Source organism: Acinonyx jubatus, chromosome B1 (assembly GCF_027475565.1).
Source record: "Acinonyx jubatus isolate Ajub_Pintada_27869175 chromosome B1, VMU_Ajub_asm_v1.0, whole genome shotgun sequence".
Classification (NCBI taxonomy): domain Eukaryota; kingdom Metazoa; phylum Chordata; class Mammalia; order Carnivora; family Felidae; genus Acinonyx; species Acinonyx jubatus.
The window spans coordinates 58,811,056-58,829,932 of NC_069382.1; the positions used below are offsets into that span (position 1 = coordinate 58,811,056).

General features: G+C 35.2%; 1 protein-coding gene across 1 annotated transcript in view; it reads right to left on the reverse strand.

Moving 5' to 3' along the window:
• Positions 1–18,877, reverse strand: part of ANXA10 (annexin A10) — a 98,114-nt gene that overhangs the window by 11,144 nt on the left and 68,093 nt on the right. The window contains exons 4-6 of the mRNA XM_027068613.2: positions 17,724–17,837; positions 15,635–15,725; positions 13,704–13,783 (exon numbers count right to left, since the gene is read on the reverse strand). Coding sequence (XP_026924414.1) covers positions 13,704–13,783; positions 15,635–15,725; positions 17,724–17,837 — 285 coding nt within the window. The remainder of the gene's footprint in view (positions 1–13,703; positions 13,784–15,634; positions 15,726–17,723; positions 17,838–18,877) is intronic.

The window sequence follows — 18,877 nt, forward strand, 5'->3', positions numbered from 1 at the left end:
TCATAAAGATATCTCATAAAACACACACACATGCTTCTCCACCAAATGCTCTCTTGGTGAGAAGGAGAAGGGATGGCCAGAAATCTGACAGTTGAGTATTTAACTTAATAACTGTGTAAATAATATTGAACATGGCCTCACATTAACTGTTTAAAGTATTGTATGGATTAAATTTGCTATGTTAATATAATTAAATATTAGGTTTCCTTGCTAACCAAAAGCTGGAGGTATATGAGAAAGATCAATTTATTCGTAAATAAATACACTATACACTTTAGTGAGTCATTGTTGTAACCCTGGAAAATTTAATATGTTTTATCACAACTTAGAAGTTGTATCAACTAGAATTATCCAGCTAAGGAAAAGTTGATACAAACTTATCATACACATTTCTTCTGCCTCATTTCATTTGCCTAAAATATTAGGTGACTAAGACTGCATATGTGTAACTCTTACTTAAAAAAATCTGTGTATTATTATTATTATTATTATTATTTTTAGAGAAAGAGAGAACGCAATCAGGGGACAGGGGTAGAGGGAGAGAGAGAGAATTTTGGGATCCATTCTGGGGCTTGATCCCATGACCCTGGGATCATGACCTGAGCCCGAGTCACCCAAGCACCCCAAAAATCTGTGTATTTTTGTAAGCAAGTGTGTACATATGGGCAAGGAATATAAGACAACGCTTGAGTGTGAACATAATTTTATTAAGTGGTAGAATTATGGGAGTTATTTTGCCTTCATATTGCAGACGTTTTCAGGTGCAGGGATCTTGGGGTTGTATAGTTTTGTCTCTTACCTTAAAGATAAAAAATAAATAGGCTTACAGATACTAAATGAATTCCTCAAGGTCTTATTATTAAGAAAAATATGATTATTTGATTTCAATGCCATTTCTGGCCTGAGATTTGGTTACTATACTCTTCCCTTAGCCGAAAGAACTCATTATTTTTAGATAATATCCTCTGGCCAGTCTCTTATGGCTTTAATTTACCCAAGCAATAAATGACTGAAAGCAATAAATGTACTATATCTTCTATGAACATATGTTGTATCTTTAGCAATATAAACTTATCATGGCAATTCATAGTCCTCATCTTATATGACCTATCAGTAGGATTTGATGCACTTGCTCTCTCTCCTTGCTATGCCTTCATCACTGGACTTGCAGGATCCTGCCCTCTCTTTTTCCTTCTGTTCTATTTCATTGGTTACTCCTTCTCAATCTTACATATTAATCCCCTTTTACTTTTCAGTCTCTTAATACTGGAAAGTTGTAGTACACAGTTTTTGGTCTTTGTCTGTGTCTATAATCCTTCCCTTGTTAATGTTAACCATTCATGTGGTTTGTATGCTATCTGCTTTGTAGTGATACCCAATTTTACATCTCTAGCTCAGATCTATCACCCAAATGTCAGATGCATATATTCTAAATGCCAAGTGAACATCTTCACTTGGTTTTCTAATACACATATTAGACTCAACATGTTCAAATCTATCTTCTGGTCTCCCTCTAACTCAAAGACCTCTTACATCCACAACCTTTCACATCTCATTTTATAAAACTCCATCATTCCTCTTGCTAAGACTAAAAAACTGAGCAATATTTTATTCCTTTTTTTTTTAAAGTTTATTTATTTTTGAGAGAGAGAAAGAGAGAGAGAGAAAACACAAGTGGGGGAGGCAGAGAGAGAGGGAGACACAGAGTCTGAATCAGGCTCCAGGCTCTGAGCTGTCATGCTGAGCCTGACATGGGGCTCAAACCCACAAACTCTGAGATCATGACCTGTGCTAAAGTTGGATGCTTAACCAACTGAGCCACCTAGGCACCCCTTATTCTTTCTGTTTTACTTTTAAATCCTCTACCCAATTCCTGAGGAAGTAATATGGACACTACCTTCAAAACACATGCAGAATCTGGGCACTTTTCATCACTGCCAGTGTTCTCCTATGAGTCCAAGTTAACATTATATCTTGACTTTGTTGATCATACAGTATCCTTACAGGCTTGTTTCTATCCTCTCCCTACTTTTTTTTTCTCAACACAGCATCTAGTGTGAATATTTTAAAGCATAAGATCATAATATTCCTTTTCTCAAAACCCAGAAATGATTTACCTTTCCCCATTTCATTCAGAGCAAAAGCCAAAGTCCTTAGAGTGGCTACAGGTTTGACCTAATTTCATCACCTTTTACTTGTCTGACATTACCTACCACTACTATAGTACATTCCTTTGCTTGCTCAGATAGCACCAGCTGGCTCCTTGCTATTCTTTACAACCATCAGCCATTCCCTTGCCTTAGAACTTTTCTCTTTTTCCCTTTGCCTGTATTGCCCTATTATAGCCGTTCATTTGCTAACTCATTCTTCTCAAATGTTTGCTCATATCTCATCTTCTTGAGGACATTTACCCTGACCAACCTATATAATATTGCAGCCTACCTACTATGCCCAGCCCAACAGTTTCTATCCCCATTATCCTACTCTGTCATATCTTTCATCACTTTCTAACATTCTATATAATGTACCTGTTCATTATGTTCACTAGATTTCTCTTTAATTGTTCCTGTTCCCCCACTACAATGTAAGCATCTTAAGGACTGATGTGGTCTTTGTCTCTATTGTTCATTGACAATTCCCAATTGTTTAGAACCATGCTTGGCACATTGTAGGTACTTGACAAATACTAACTGAATCAATACTAAATGAGTGGAGGAAAGATAAAGAAGTGGCTTTTAGATAGCAGAATTCAAAGATCAGTTATATTACTACAGCTTTGTAATATAACTTGAAGTCTGGAATTGTGATATCTCCACTTTTATTTTTCTTTTTCAAGATTGCTTTGACTATTTGGGGTCTTTCGTGGTTGCATACAAATTTTAGGATTATTTATTCTAGCTTTGTGGAAAAGCTGTTGGTATTTTAACAGGTATTGAATTAAATCTGTAGACTGCTTTGGGTTGTATAGACATTTTAACAACATTTGTTCTTCCAACCCATAAGCATGCAACGTCTTTCCATTTGTTTGTGTCATCTTCAATTTCATCAATGTATTATACTTTTCAGAGTATAGGTCTTTCACCTCTTTGGTTAAATTTATTCCTAAGTGGTTTATTATTTTTGGTGTAGTTGTCAATAAGATTATTTTCTTAATTTCTCTTTCTGATGCTTCATTGTTAGTTGTATGGAAATGCAACAGATTTCTGTAGATCAGTGGAACAGAATAGAAAGCCCAGAAATAAACCCACAATTATATTATAATGTATCTAAAATATATTATTATAAATATATATTCCTGAGACAATGGAAAGAAAAACAAAACTAAAATATCGGGACTACATAAAAATAAAAAGCTTCTGCACAGCAAAGGAAATAACCACCACACCTAAAAGATCACCTACTGAATGGGAGAAGATATTTGCAAATGATATATCCAATAAATGGTTAGTATCCAAAATATGTAAAGAACTTAACACCAAAAAACACAAATAACCAAATTAAAAAATGGGCAGAATACCTGCACAGACATTTCTCCAAAGAACAAATCCTGTTAGTCAATAGACAAATGAAAAGATGCTCACCATCACTGATCATCAGGGAAATACAAATCAAAACCACAATGAGATATCACCTCACACCAGTCAGAATGATTAAATTGAACAACACAAGAAACAACCAGTGTTGGTCAGGATGTGGAGAAAAAGGAAACCTTGTGCACTGTTTTTGGGAGTGCAAATGGGTGCAGCAACTGTGGAAGACGTAGTGGTTCCTCAAAAATTTAAAAATAGAGCTATCCTATGATCCAGTAATCACATTACTGACAATTTACCCAAAGAATATGAAGACACTAATTCAAAGGGATATATGCACTCCTATGTTTACTGCAGCATTATCTACAATAGCCAAGATACAGAAGCAGCCCAAGCGTCCATCAATAGGTGAATGGATCCTGAAGGTGTGGTATATATATAATAGAATATTATCTAGGCATAAAAAAGAATGATATCTTACCATTTACAACAACATGGATGGATCTAGGGAGTATTATGCTAAGGGAAATAAGCCAGTCAGAGAAAAACAAATACCATTATGATTTCACTCATATGTGGAATTTAAGAGACAAAACAAATGAACAAAAAAAATAAAGGGACAAACCAAAAAACAGTTACCAGAAGGTATGTTGGGGTAATGGGTGAATTAGGTGAAGGGATTACGAGGATACATATCTTGATGAGCACTGAGTCAACATATGAAATTGTTGAATCACCATATCGTACAGCTGAAGCTAGCATAACACTGTGTGTTAACTACACTGGAATTAAAATAAAGAATAAAAAAAGATCAGTTAGAAGATGTAGGAAGACTTTCCAGATCACTGAAGTTTTCTTAGTGATTTCCAATCAAACTATATAGCTAAGTAAACACCTACGCTTACAAAGTTTGTGGTAAATATTTAAGAATTTTCTGCAGTTCTGGGTATATGAAATATTTTTTGAAATATAGGATTTTTGACATTAAACTTAAAATGGTGCTTGTCTCTTTACTTCTTTGTGCCGTTAATTACCCAAAGCACTTTAAACAGACTGGTAGATTAAAAAAAATGTGAATAAAGTAAGTTTGTGATTTAGTTTTTTCCACCAAGGCAGAGTCAAGCTAATTTCATCATGTAAAAAGCCTAAGACAGCAGCATGGTGTGTGTAATTGATGGAAATGTCAAAGAAATGGCATCAATGAGTATAGAATTTGGGTTAGGGGCAAAGTAAAACTGTGAAAAAAAGAAATTAAGGGACTTAAAATCTAGCTGAAAATATTTGGACAAGGTAATTTGAATACAGATGATCACTGAAAACTCATGGCAATGCATCCCCTGTGGTCGGTCTCACTGTACCAGTTTGAGAAACCATTGTAAGGAAAATCCGGACAGCCAAGCATCCAATTGGGTAGTTTCCATTCTTTCTGTGAAAACATTTATCATCTCCAGTGTGATTTGCACATGCTGATTAATTAATCTCCAAGTGATTATTTTTTTTAAATTGTTTGACAGATAATTAGATCTCCTGTAAATCTAGTTTAATAAAAAGCATGCACGAAGTGTTGAAAGTCCATTTAATGATTGGCATTCGTTTCAACAAGATGTTCTGGCTGAGTTGTTTCCTTATTAGAAACATCCCTTTTGGAAAATACTTTAAAGATTAAGTAAAAAATCTCTCCCAGAAAATATGACAATAATTTTCAACACTTTCATTTCATGAATACCTTAAGGCTCCTATGCTCCAATTCCCTCAATCTCTATTAATTCACAAAAAGAGGTGTGCTTAATTTTCATGATGTTAAAAAGATGAAAGCCATGGACAGTCTTTAGTTTGATTCTGAAAATAAAAATGTAGAGGGAAGTAGTGGATGTAATTTCAACAATTGAAGAATTTTAAAGTACTTGTATTGGGAGGGAATTAAAAGAAGAATGGGTTCACATTCCTTAAATTACAAAGTAAATCTCTCTAATCTGAATCTTAAGAAGGTTAAATAGTAAATATAAGGACATAGAACTGATTTATGATAGAGCCAAGTGGAAAAGAAATATAGAGTGTTACACAGAGTATATCTATCTATCTATCTATCTATCTATCATCTATCTATCGCCTATCATCTACCTATCATCTCTCTGTCATTTATATATACACCGAGAAAGGGAGATTGAGAAAGAGAAAGAGAAAGACAGAGACAGACCGACAGACAGACAGACAGACACACACACACACACAGAGTGAGAGAGAGAATAATGGTCCTGACTACAGGGTGAAAGATATTTGTTTACACTGAAACAGCCGTCAGTTATCTGGTCAAAACTCACCAGCTCTAAATTGCACAACTCTTTAGGAAGAAATTCCATTTCTTTTTTGTAAAATGTCCGGACAAATTCTCTCTGAAGTGGTGTACATACCAGATAATGGTCAGAAGTGATAAACTTTTTCAGTTCCCTAATTCACTTTTTATCTTTTCCCAATCTTCTACATTTACTGATCCAAATGCTAAATCAGAAGCTCCCAACTGAACAGCCACTGATGTAGAAGTCAGGAGTCAATGGAAAATCTTCAAAATATTTAAAAATCTAAGAGAAATTATATATTTTATTAAACAGTGTGAATTGCCATGAGACTTCTGGCCTTCAAAAAGGCTATTATTAAAAAGAAGATTGTACTAAGATATATCTTTATGTTTATTACTTCCATTTTCTATTGTAATGTAATGTAAGTAATTTTATGAAATCCATATTATTTTATACCTATAAAGTGTGTTTTACATTTTAAGAGAAATGTACTGTGAAACCTTATAAGTATATAATCTTTAAGTAAACTATTTAATTTTCCTTGGCTTGTAGAATTTAAGTCTCTATTCACCCTCATTTGTTGATATTGTCTGTTGGAAGGAAAACTACTACACAGAAAAGCTATTTCGAAGTTAAGCACACACACATAATTTCATGTTTGAACTCTGGAAAATGAAATTAAGAAGTAATACTTTATACTATAAAGTCATAATCCAAATTAGGTAAAATCCCATGGTGACATAAATCAGTGTGTTGTTTTAAACTATGTGTGTCTATGTAGATAATATTATTATACATACAAGTACACATACATATATACTTTATCAATAATAAAGCATTATTGTTTAATTTCAGGAAAAAGGAAGTGTGATTATGAATAAGATTGATTGCCCTATTACAATGAGAAAACACTGTTTACTGACTTTTTCCTCTGTGACTTAATTTCTGTCATGCTAAATTTTCAGAATGGTGTGTTTTATTTTTTCCTGGAATATAAGAATCTTTGCTTTAAAAAAAATATACACTGCAATCTTGATTATGAGATGTCGGTACTTTTAAGTGGCTTACAGTTCAACCACTGAAGAGGTACAGAAATTTTAAGAGGTCATTTGCATATCGGTCATTGACATTTTGTCAAATAGAAGTAGAACTGGAGTGGAGTCAGATGGGGTTGGAGTTAGGAGAAATTAGATTTAAACAAGGCGGGGATCGTGTACTTAGTCCTATTTCCATATTGGCCTTCTCATTCAGTATTATGTGTAATGGTAATCTCTCTGAGCCTCAGTTTGCTCATCCCTGCAAGGAGGGGTTATAGCCATTGGGTTCCTTGGAAAGCTGACTCTGAGATGGAGATCAGCACATCTTGCTTGTTATGGAGTGTGCTTGGGAGCAACACTCATGGAAGGGAGAAGAAAGAAGCAGGATTCGGCAGCAGAAGCTCAACTGTGATATAGCTCTAATGGAATGCAAAGTTATCCTAATAAAATACATTTGTTTCTTACTAGAGAATGTATATTTTTCTTTAACAAGGTTTTTAAAAATTTTTTTAATGTTTTTTATTTATTTTTGAGAGAGACAGAGAGAGGGAGATTGGCAGGTGAGGGGAAGGGAGAGAAAGAGAGAGGGAGACATAGAATCTGAAGCAGGTTCCGGGCTCCAAGCTGTCAGTGCAGAGCCCACTGCAGTTGGACACTTAACCTACTGAGCTACCTAGGCACCCAAAGAATGTATATTTTTCTTTAATAAATTGAAATGAATTTCTATTTGGATGTTAAGAAAATAAACGCTTGTTTGATATTAAGATGGAACTCATTGGTTTACAATGGAACTCTTGGCTTTCCTCTATTAGGGGCAATGGCTATGCCAATATGAATTTCTGCCTGGAAACTGTTGTTTTAATTTATATTTTGCAGCCTCACTAGTTGAAAGTTTAAACTGTTGTTTTTTTTTTTTTTTTAGCATTTATTTATTTTTGAGAGACAGAGAGAGACAGAGTATGAGCAGGGGAGGGCAGAGAGAGAGGGACACACAGAATCCTAAGCAGGCTCCAGGCTCCGAGCTGTCAGCACAGAGCCTGACATGGGGCTTGAACCCACAGACCGTGAGATCATGACCTGAGCTGAAGTCAGATGCTTAACCGACTGAGCCACCCAGGTGCCCCTCATTAGTTGAAAATTTAAAAAAATAATGATCCTTTTAAACTGAGAGAATGTTTTGTTTTGTTCTGTTTTTGTTCTTTAGGTGTTTAGTTTTATTTAAATTCCAGTTAGTTAAGACACAGTGTAACATTAGCTTCAGGTGCAAAACACAACGATTTAATACCTCCTTTTGACACCCGTGGTCATCACAAGTGCCCTCCTTTATCCCCATCACCTATCCAACCCATCCCTCCACCCACCTCCCCTCTGGTAACTGTCAGGCAAACCAAGTTACAGACTTAAAAAAATTTTTTTTAAGTTTGTTTATTTATTTATTTTTGAGAGAGAGACAGAGAGAGTGAAGGGGGAGGGGCAGAGAAAGAGAGGGAGAGAGAGAACCTCAAGCAGGCTCCACACCGTCAGCATGGAGCCCGAGGTGGGGCTCAAACTCACAAACCATGCGATCATGTCCTGAGGCAAATGAAGAGTCAGACGCTTAACTGACTGAGACACCCATGCGCCCCAAGTTACAGACTCTTAACTACAGAGAGAATGTTTTAATTAAAATTAGTCTTATGACATTTAAGAGTTAGGAAATATTCAATTGACATGCTGTCAACAGAGATCATTTTTTAAATTAATCATTATTATTAACACTTTTCCCCATAATGACTTCAACCTCTCTCACAGGTTAAAATAAGTTTATTTCTTCAACAGTTTACACAGAAGTATATAGCTGAACTATGAAAAGACAAACTGTCATTATCCATTGATGTTATAATCCTAGAGATCTGAACCTCAAACCAGGACTTGATTAACTGAGGTTGGTGATATGGGTAGTTTTATGACTGTGCAGCAAAACCAAGCAAATCCAAATCAAACCAAATGAAAACCAAATACAATGAAGCAAATTTGTGACTTTATCTTTAAAAATTGAAAATTTTAATTTAATTGAAAAGTCAGTGGATATGACTGGTACATACCACCTTTCTCATGTGAACAGGTTGAAGAAATCTAATCAGTCCAAAAGAGCCATCTCTCCTCATTTCGGGGCAGTTAATATCTGGCTTCCTCAGCAGTGTTTTCCTTTGGATTTTTTTATTCCTAATTCAAAATTGATAATAACTTGGACACACACACCCACATAAAAGGACAAAAAAGAATTAAAATCCATGTTGCCTGGCAATGACTGGATAGTTAGTGTTCCTATCTAGTACTTTTATTCATTCTTTAATCCAATCATATAAAATGTGTGTGAAGTACAATATGAAGGTTTTAAACCCAGTAAACACATATTAGGGGAAACTACACCTCCTGTGTTTGATCGGATCTGTTAACCCACCCCAAATAAGGAAGACAGCAAAAGGACATAATAAGAAAGGAAGGAAAATGAAGTAATTTAAATTTGCACACTGCTATTGATATTTTAGAGGAAAAAGTTATTATTAATGATCATTTCCTCACTTTAACTATTTTTGCATACAGACTAGTTCTAGACAGGGTAGAGATAATTCTTAATGCTTATCTTGGGCGGTGTAATACAATACTTTAATTTCAGAAACAGAGACAAAGCTGTCCATTTTTTAAAAAACAAAGCTTTGTAGAAGTAAAAAAAAAATAGGAATCTCTGTAAGGTAAATATTTGAATTTGTAATTTTTGGGGAAAAAAAGTCAGCATATGACTATGGGCCTATTTTCCTGAAGAGCTGGGGAATACTCTGTCTTTTTTTCCTAACCTGAAGTTTCCTTGTTCCCTTTAATTTTTAAAACTTAGCTGGGACATCAAGAATTCTAACTGCTTTCTCTGTTGGAAGACGGCCAGTAAGACAATCTGAATAATAAAAGAGAGGGATTGTTGATAGCTTTTTTTTTTTTGCCTAAATACATGTCCCTTGCCTCCTGCTGGGTTTTCTCATGGTTTCTTGTCTCACTTCAGCGTATATTCAGGGTACATCTGATTGATTTGATCAGTACAAACTCAATGAGAATGGAATTAAGAAATTAAAGAGACAATAAGAAGGGGAAACTAGTTTTTATTCTTAATAAGTTAGATTCTCTTAATTTAAGTCACAAGCGAGGCTCTCAATATGTTTCTTTCCATTTGTTGTGGTAAATTAGCATGACACGTGCAACTTAATTTTTTCCTACTTACGTGGAGATGATAATAGATAAAGTCTTCCCAGTCATCTCTCATTCTGCCAGATATTTCCCTGTGGCTCTCTATTGCTTACAGGAACCTCGTCAACCTGGCAATGCCAGCCAGCAATTTAATCAGACAGTTTTTCCTATTTAGCAGGAGTCCTTCGAGTGAGCCAGCATGCTCAAGCAAGATGTTTCTACTTACCCTGAACCACCTCCTTCCTCTTCCCCAGGTGTGCAAATGATGTTCCTTTTCTAGAATTCTCATAGACCTATTGTATATTAAGCCTCATTTTTTACTGCAGCAAGCATTGAACTTTATTCACTCAGACTTTTAAAAGAATTTGTTCTTTGTAGCATTTATTTCCAAAAAGTCTGACTTGCTTTTTATGTATCATATACTGAGCCTAGTTCTAAAACTGTAAACTGTAAGCTCATGATTGGGAAACTACTGGGAAAGGTGGATATGCAAACACATCTCACATTATGTGGTAACATTGAATAAAAATACATAAGACAGGCTTAGAGGAGAGCAATTCCTGTGAAGTAGAAGAAGACTTTGAAGGGTATGTTCAATCAGAGGCCTGATGGGAAATGATTATTCCCACACTAGTTTTCACACCAGCATTTTTGAAATTTGCTTTGTTGGAAAACAATCAAACAATCAATCAATGAAATACAGGTAAAGGTTGGACAATATTTTTTCACACACACATGCTTTATGTATGCCAGAAACAAAAGAGAAGGAATAAAAGATTAAAATAGAGGTGGGTTTTTGTTTTTCTCATATGAATTAATTACACATGTTAAGATTAGTTATATAGAAATCAAAAATACAGCTAATATGTTCAGATTAACATTGTATAATATGTATATAGTATATAGTGTGATGAACGTCATCATTCTATGAGTTAGATTAGAAGTACGGCCAAGAAACTTTCACACAGTGATCTTTCAAAAGATCACTTAAAATGGTGATATGTCAAAAAACATAAAGCTTGGATAGAAATGTAAAGACATTTACTTTTAAAGTACTTATAAGAAATAATGCAGAACATTTTTATTTGTTTGTTTTTTTGTTTATATATTGCTCTCCTTTTGAAAATTCTCTTTGTGCCTAATATAGTCATCCTCATAGACTTCCTGCTTATTGCCAAGTATATCTTCATCCTTCCATCTTCTGTTGCTCACTGGCCTGTCTTGGTTTCAGTTTTCAAGTCTCATTTTCACACTGATAGGTGATCACCAAACTTATTTCATCTTCTTTGAGGACAAAAAAAACGACTATAAGGGGAATTAGCTGATGGAGGTCTAGCCAATGAAATGTGAGGAAAAGTGATAGATATGAGGTCCATAAAAGTTCCCATGAACAATCCTCCACCCTCTTTCTGCTTCTGTAGATTGTGGATTGGAATGATGAAATTAGAAGCAAGATGTGAAGATGGATTAGCCACTAGATGGAAAAAGAATGAGCCTCTGAATCACTTTTTGGAGGAGAGCTGTAAGCTGATCAAGAGAGTCCATTCTGGTCTTCATGTGAATTTGATAACTGTCATTTACTTTATGCTTTTGGCCATGTATTACAAGAAAGAGATGAGCTCAGCAAATAATTGCCTGGTTTGCAAGCTGAAATAAAAGAGGTAGAGAGAAAGTCCAATATTTGGTGTCCCTAACAGTTATAAGGGGGAACCACTGATCCCAAGCAATGTAAGCTGGAACCTGAAAAAGATTTGAAAAGCAAACACCTGTTAAGACTCAGCCCTGCAGCGTGTGTCTGACTAAATATGTTATCTGAGAGGACTTCCAAGGAACTGGCTTTTAGTTGTGAAAAACAAGAGGCATGGTCAGGGAGAGTGCAAGGATGCAAAGAAATAGGTCTAGGAAAGAAGTTCTGGTATGGCTAAGTGGTATACAGTATTCACTGGAATCAATTACATTAGACTTCTTCCAAGTTTCTTAGAGATTTACATTTCCCAAAACATCGTAAATCCAGATTAAAGAAAAGTGTGCTACTCAAGCTGCAAACAAACTGTTAGATGTCTACATTTGCCAAAATTGAGCTGTGAAAGAGATATAAGCCTCACAGAGGATATACTCCACAGCACCACTTCAGATAAACCTGAACAGGACAAAGGGCAAGGAAGAACATCTCAGAGTTTGGCAATAGTGGCCATAAAAATGTTGAGGCTAAAAAAAATTCCAGGAACTCATAGAAGCAATTGGAACCAGAGTGGCTCAGAGAAAAGGAAGAAAGGACATTCCATGGTCCATCCCATATTTTCATCTGATGATTCTGACTCCCCTCCTGAGTGTGTGGGGCCTTGGACTCCTGAAGGACCTCAGGCAGAATTCTTACCCTACTCTTCTCCCTCTTGGGTCTTTCTCCATCTTTCTACATATCATTCTTCCACCCTTATTCCCTAGAAGGGCTATCATTTATTCTTTTATCATTAAAGACAATGGAATTTTTTCTTAATTTTACATCCCCATGTAAAAAACCTGTCTACCTACAGTTCTTGGTGAAATTTTATGCTAGCTACCGACTACTCAGTTATGTTCTTGACATAAAAAGAGAAGTTTTGGGATTTTAGAAATGCTTGCTTCATTGCATACATTACATACACACACACACACACACACACACACACACACACACACACACACATACTCATACGACGTAAAACCAAGCCAAAATACTGGTTCCTAAGACACTTTTTCCAGTTTGGACATCTAGGTCTTCTTTTGTTAGTAAAGAACTGAATATCGATTCTCTTTACATTCCTGAATGCCTTTGCTGAATTGGATGACAGATTATATAAGACAAAGGTTAATTATATCTAAAAATATTATTATTGTTACAATCCTAATGTGTGGGATGTTTTTAAGAAACATTAATTGGATAGAAATAATACCATTTAGTCAGTAGATAAAAATAAAATGTGTCAAATTTTAATTTGAAGCAGTATTCCTTTGTGTTCATGTATAATACCATGGAATTTTCTGAGGTAGAGCTGAGGATCAGATGCTGGCATGTGCGAGTCTATAGAAATCAATTCAAATTCTGGATTTCTACTTATTAGCTCTTTAGACAGAGAGCTAGAATCTAGTAGGTTTTGTTTTACATTTTTTATTTATAAAATGCTTATAAGAATATTTATATTACAGTATTTTGTAGTTATTAAGTGAGAAACATGCTACTACTAGGCTATACTAGGACCTCAGAAGTTAGTATGCACCCAACTTGTTTAGTAGCTTTAAAAAAATAGAAATAGAATTATAATTTCTCATTAGAATTATAATTGTAACTGTAATATTTTAAATCTTTTAACTACCTTATAAGGTATAATTACTTATGCATATTTCTATAATCATAACATATGTAGTAGATTTTTTTGAGAATAGAAATGGTATATTATTCATATTTGTTTATTTCCATATCCAAATCAAGTTTCTATTATAGTGGTTGGAATTTAGCTGGCATTAAGTAAACATTATTATACAGAATTTACTGTTAAACTGGAGTTTTCTGTTCTATTTTTTGAAAAGGAAACATATATTTTTTAATAATGCAAAATGGTGTGAATTTTTGAATTTCATACCTGGACCAGGTTCATGAGAGTATCCCTGAAGTGTCCTGAGGTCTCTGAGTAAATGTCCTCTTGAAGGTTGCTGTTGTATTCTGGGGAAAAAAACTTTCATGTTAAAGGTATGATTTATTATAGAACCACATAACAATGTGCTTTGTATAAGTTAATGCTATTGCCCCAGTTGTGGGTGGAAAGCACAGGAAATACAATCGATCTGTTGACATCTCTTTGTCTTGAAGCCAATTTTCTAAACAGTTCTCCAAAGAAATGTGGTAACTAACAGTAGCATAGGCACAGGTCTGTTTTCTTAAAAAAACGATTGTCTTTATTCCAAAATTGAAAAACACCATTGAAAGTCATTTCACATTCTCTAATTCTCAAAATTTGCTCTTATGCATTCTATTTCCATAAACTGCTACCTAGCCCAGCACTTTCCCCAGGTGCTCTGTCTCGTTTTAATATGTAAAAAAATGTTTATTTATTTATTTTTGAGAGATAGAGTACAAGCGGGGGAGGAGGAGGGGCAGGCAGAGAGAGTGGGATAGAGATAATCCCAAGGAGGCTCCATACTGTCAGCTCAGAGCCCCAACGCAGGGCTCCAACTCATGAATCTAGAGCTCACCTGGTGAGATCATGAACTGAGCTGAAATCAAGAATCAGATGCTTTGGTTAAGCTTCCGACTTTGGCTCAGGTCATGATCTCACAGCTTATGGGTTCAAGTCCCATGTTGGGCTCTGTTCCAACTGCTTGGAGCCTGGAGCCTGCTTCCGATTCTGTGTCTCCCTCCCTCTCTGCCCCTCCCCCATGCACGTTCTGTCTTTTTTTCTCTCTCTCTCAAAAATAAATAAACATTAAAAATTAATTTTTTTAAATTTTTTAATTTATTTTTTTATTATTTTTTAAATATATTGGTTTCCATACAACACTCAGTGCTCATCCCAAAAGGTGCCCTCCTCAATACCCATCACCCACCCTCCCCTCCCTCCCACCCCCCATCAACCCTCAGTTTGTTCTCAGTTTTTAAGAGTCTCTTATGCTTTGGCTCTCTCCCACTCTAACCTCTTTTTTTTTTTTTCCTTCCCCTCCCCCATGGGTTTCTGTTAAGTTTCTCAGGATCCACATAAGAGTGAAAACATATGGTATCTGTCTTTCTCTGTATGGCTTAGTTCACTTAGCATCACACTCTCCAGTTCCATCCACGTTGCTACAAAGGGCCATATTTCGTTCTTTCTCATTGTCATAAACATTAAAAAATTAAAAAGAATTGGACGCTTAACCAACTGAGCTACGCAAATGCCCCTCATTTTAGTATTTTAAGTGAAGGTTCTTCATCCCCACTGGGAAATACCCCTTGTTTTTGTTCAAATGCAACAGAGCTGACTGTCTAGAATATTTTCTTGATATTCAATGTGAGGCAATACATGAAGCAATGCAATTTAAAGCATTAGATCTTTTTAAAAAAATAATTAGCTTATCTGCTCTTAAAATGTGTAGAAATTTGATTTTGTGATAGATCACAGTGATGATGAGATTTATGCAAAGTGAACTAGTTACCCATATTTGTAGAATTTGCTAAGTGCTCATTGAACTTAGCCTTATTTCGTCTATATACCTGGTCTCTTCAGGGTAAGCAATAAAATGCTCCTGAACCACAGTGCTGGCATTTACCTGTATTAATGTAAACACTCACCTCATAGAAACTTGTAATTCTTTTCCTGGAAACTTTGCTTAACTTGATTGTTCAGAGAATTGTTTCATTTTTGGTAATATAATCATCAGTTTTACTCAGTGAGTTGATTGGTCTTGAGTAAGTGATATATCAAATTTAAGAGTGTCTTAGAAAAAACTTTAAAACACATAAACTGAAATATTTTGTGTGTTATTTGAAAAATATGAAGTTTACGTGTGTGTAAAATATATGCACATATGTATATTTCCTTACGCAAATAGTAAGCTTCTCGCATCTGGAAAATTTCTCCATTTGTTCTTGAAGCTAAAATATCAATGAGGCAATTCTCTTCAGTGCCTGCTCCCTGTCATACAGAAAAAGAGAGAAATATAAAGGCATTTGTATTGGGAATAATAGTGCATCTTATGTATAATAAAGATTTATAACATTCCTGATATTCTGAGAGATGGCAGAGAGGAAAGAAAGGATGTTTGGGATAAAGATAGGTCCTATTCAGTTCTGGCTCTGCTATTTACTAGATGCTTGACCCTGAGGAGATATTATTATCTGAAATCCTATTCCTTCATTTAGAATAAAACAACATGGGACTTTCTAAATAATGTGGAAAAAGATGTTTGAACAAGGCTCATGGCACTGATATTTTTGCTGCTAGAATATCATTCTTTGGAGAGCTGAAATTAGAACCTGGGTCTCCTAGTTTCCTAAAGATGCTTCAGGGACCACTACCTGCCTCTCCCTAAATGTGAAATTTTGTACTATTGGTCTAAACATTAGGCTGGGTGCTTTTTATGGTCTCTTACAGCTATATGGACAGATTTTTTTCTCTGATTTTTCTCTGTTGTTATAAAAACAACACATATTCCAGAAAATGTTAGAAATCCTTACCCTTCCATGTAATACTGATAAAATGTAACAGTTTATCTAAACAGTAACATATGACTTCCTTCTTATAGTTGTGGTCACATCATTTTGCAAGAGGTAGGAATTGCCATATGCAACTTCAAAAAAGCGATTAGTTGAAATTCATATGAATTTTATACAATGTCTATTTTCATCTGCAAATATGATGGCCAAAATCCAAGTTCCCTTAATTTTTCCCCTTTCCTGTCTCCTGTCACACATTGTTTGCAGATTGCATAATCTGGTCATTGGCAGGAATCGTATTGGAATGACTGCAATGGTTCTGCAGGTGTTTAATATCAGCAGTTGGAAGATGTTAAAAAGCCTTTTGTACCCAATCCCTAGCCAACACAGTCTCTATCAAATCTGTAGTCAATTTATTTCTCGGAAATGACTTTTCTGTAAAGAATTATTATAATTCTTCAGAAGTAAAAGTTTTATACTTTAAATTAAAAAAAATTTTAATATTTATTTATTTTTGGGAGACAGAGAGACGGAGTGGGGGAGAGGCAGAGAGAGAGGGAGACAGAATCTGAAGCAGGCACCAGGCTCTGAGCTGGTCAGCACAGGGCCCCGTGTGGGGCTTGAACCCACCAAGTGTGGGATCATGACCTGGGCCAAGTCAGAAGCTCAACTGATTGAGCCACCCAGGTGCCCCAAAAAGTTTTATACTTTTAGCAATAGTTTTTGGAAAGGAGTAACTTGAGGTTACAAAAATAAACAAAGATATTATCTATATTTTGTCTCTGACTCAGTATCCCACTTTTACTTAGTGAGTCCAATTTTTACAAATAATTTGAAGAGGTTCACATGTTTTATAACATTTTTGCTTAATATATGAATGTGTACTAGGGAGTGATAAATATGGACAGCCCTGGAGGCTTATTTTGTTTTTTGGGGGGTTTTTTTGGTTGTTCAACATAGAGCTGGGTCAGTGAATCTGAGTTTGTGCAGCAAAAGAATAGGCTGATCCAAGCTCCTGGGCTGTAGAATCCCTCTCTTCCTAACAGGGTCACTTCACCTGAGCACAGCATCGTCACTGTTTTATTTATTTATTTATTTATTTATTTATTTATTTACTTACTTACTTACTTATTTTTTTAACGTATATTTATTTTTGAGAGACACAGACACAGTGCAAGCTGGAGAGGGACAGACACACAGGGAGAGAGGGAGACACAGAATCCGAAGCAGTTTCCAGGCTCTGAGCCGTCCGCACAGTGCCGGTTGCAGGACTCAAACTCGCGAACTGAGAGATCATGACCTGAGCCGAAGTCCAGCCACTTACTAAGCCACCCAGGCGCCCCTCACTGTTTTGTTTTTGTTCAGATATTCTTTCCCCCATCCCTGATCACATACAGGAACATCACAGGGCAGTTCCTTCTCTACTTAAATATTGCCCTGCACTTGTTACAGGTATATTTTTGTATCCGAATAGTACCTTCATGGCATGCCAGAGTTCGTGAGCATCATAAGAAGGTGGCGGGTACATGAGGCCAACCATGACATCTTTGAAGTGATCTGAAAGTTTCTCCTTCAGGTCACCAATTAGGTCCTATGGATGGAAAAGTAAATACTTTCATTATATTAGGTACTAACTTTACAAGAGAAATGGGATAATTGCAGAAAGTCTTCTACTAAGATGTCCTTTCCTATGTCATTTCACGTAGTAAGAAACCTGGTTTTGCATTACAGGAGTGGATGGACTTGATGGGTTTGAAAGTGTCTTATGTAATCATATCTCTGCATGAGAGGTCATATACATGGACATTCTAGTCATGTAAATACAAAATGATCTTCTTTCCCTAATCCCAGCCCCAACTTCTGTGTTGATCTCATTATGAAAACAAGTAAAATTTGAAACCTAAAAACATTATAGTTGAGAGTTCTTAGTTTTCTTATATGGAATTAATGAAACATTGGTCCTTAAATAAAATATACATTTTATTTTATCATTGAAGCAGTATCTATTAGCAGGAGTTCATGGTTATACTATTGCCAAAAAGCTGTGTAAATGAATTGAGTAATCTAAGAACTTTCATCAAATAGCCACGGTAATACATTTAAAATATTGAAAGTTAAACACTTCAGGAGAAAACAAGCATGCTGAATTTTAGTTCTTGGAATACAGATTATAGAAGTATAAAATTGATCATTTTAATTTTCACTTTTATTTTATTAGTGTAGACTGGCTGTTTAAAAATGTGAATGTTAAATGCATTTTTTGTAGGGTTACAAAGATATCTGAAAGATGTTTAAAACTTAACATTTCTTGCTAAAATATATAGAGTATATTCAGTTGTACTTTAAAAATATGCAATATTTTAGTTTTGAGGTGATTCAATAATAGATTCAAGTAACAGCTGCCAATAAGACATAATATGCTTTATTAAACTAAAAACAAAATAGTCATAATTTTCATTTTATTTAGTATAATCTGACAACATCATTCCTAGATTGTGGATTTTCTTATTTAGCAAATAAAGCATTTATCCATAAATTGGTAACCAGTAATGCAGAGAATCTATTGAATTTTTGCTAGGGTCAATGCAATTCATTTAATGAGCAATTAATAAATGCCCAGAGTTGTGTCAG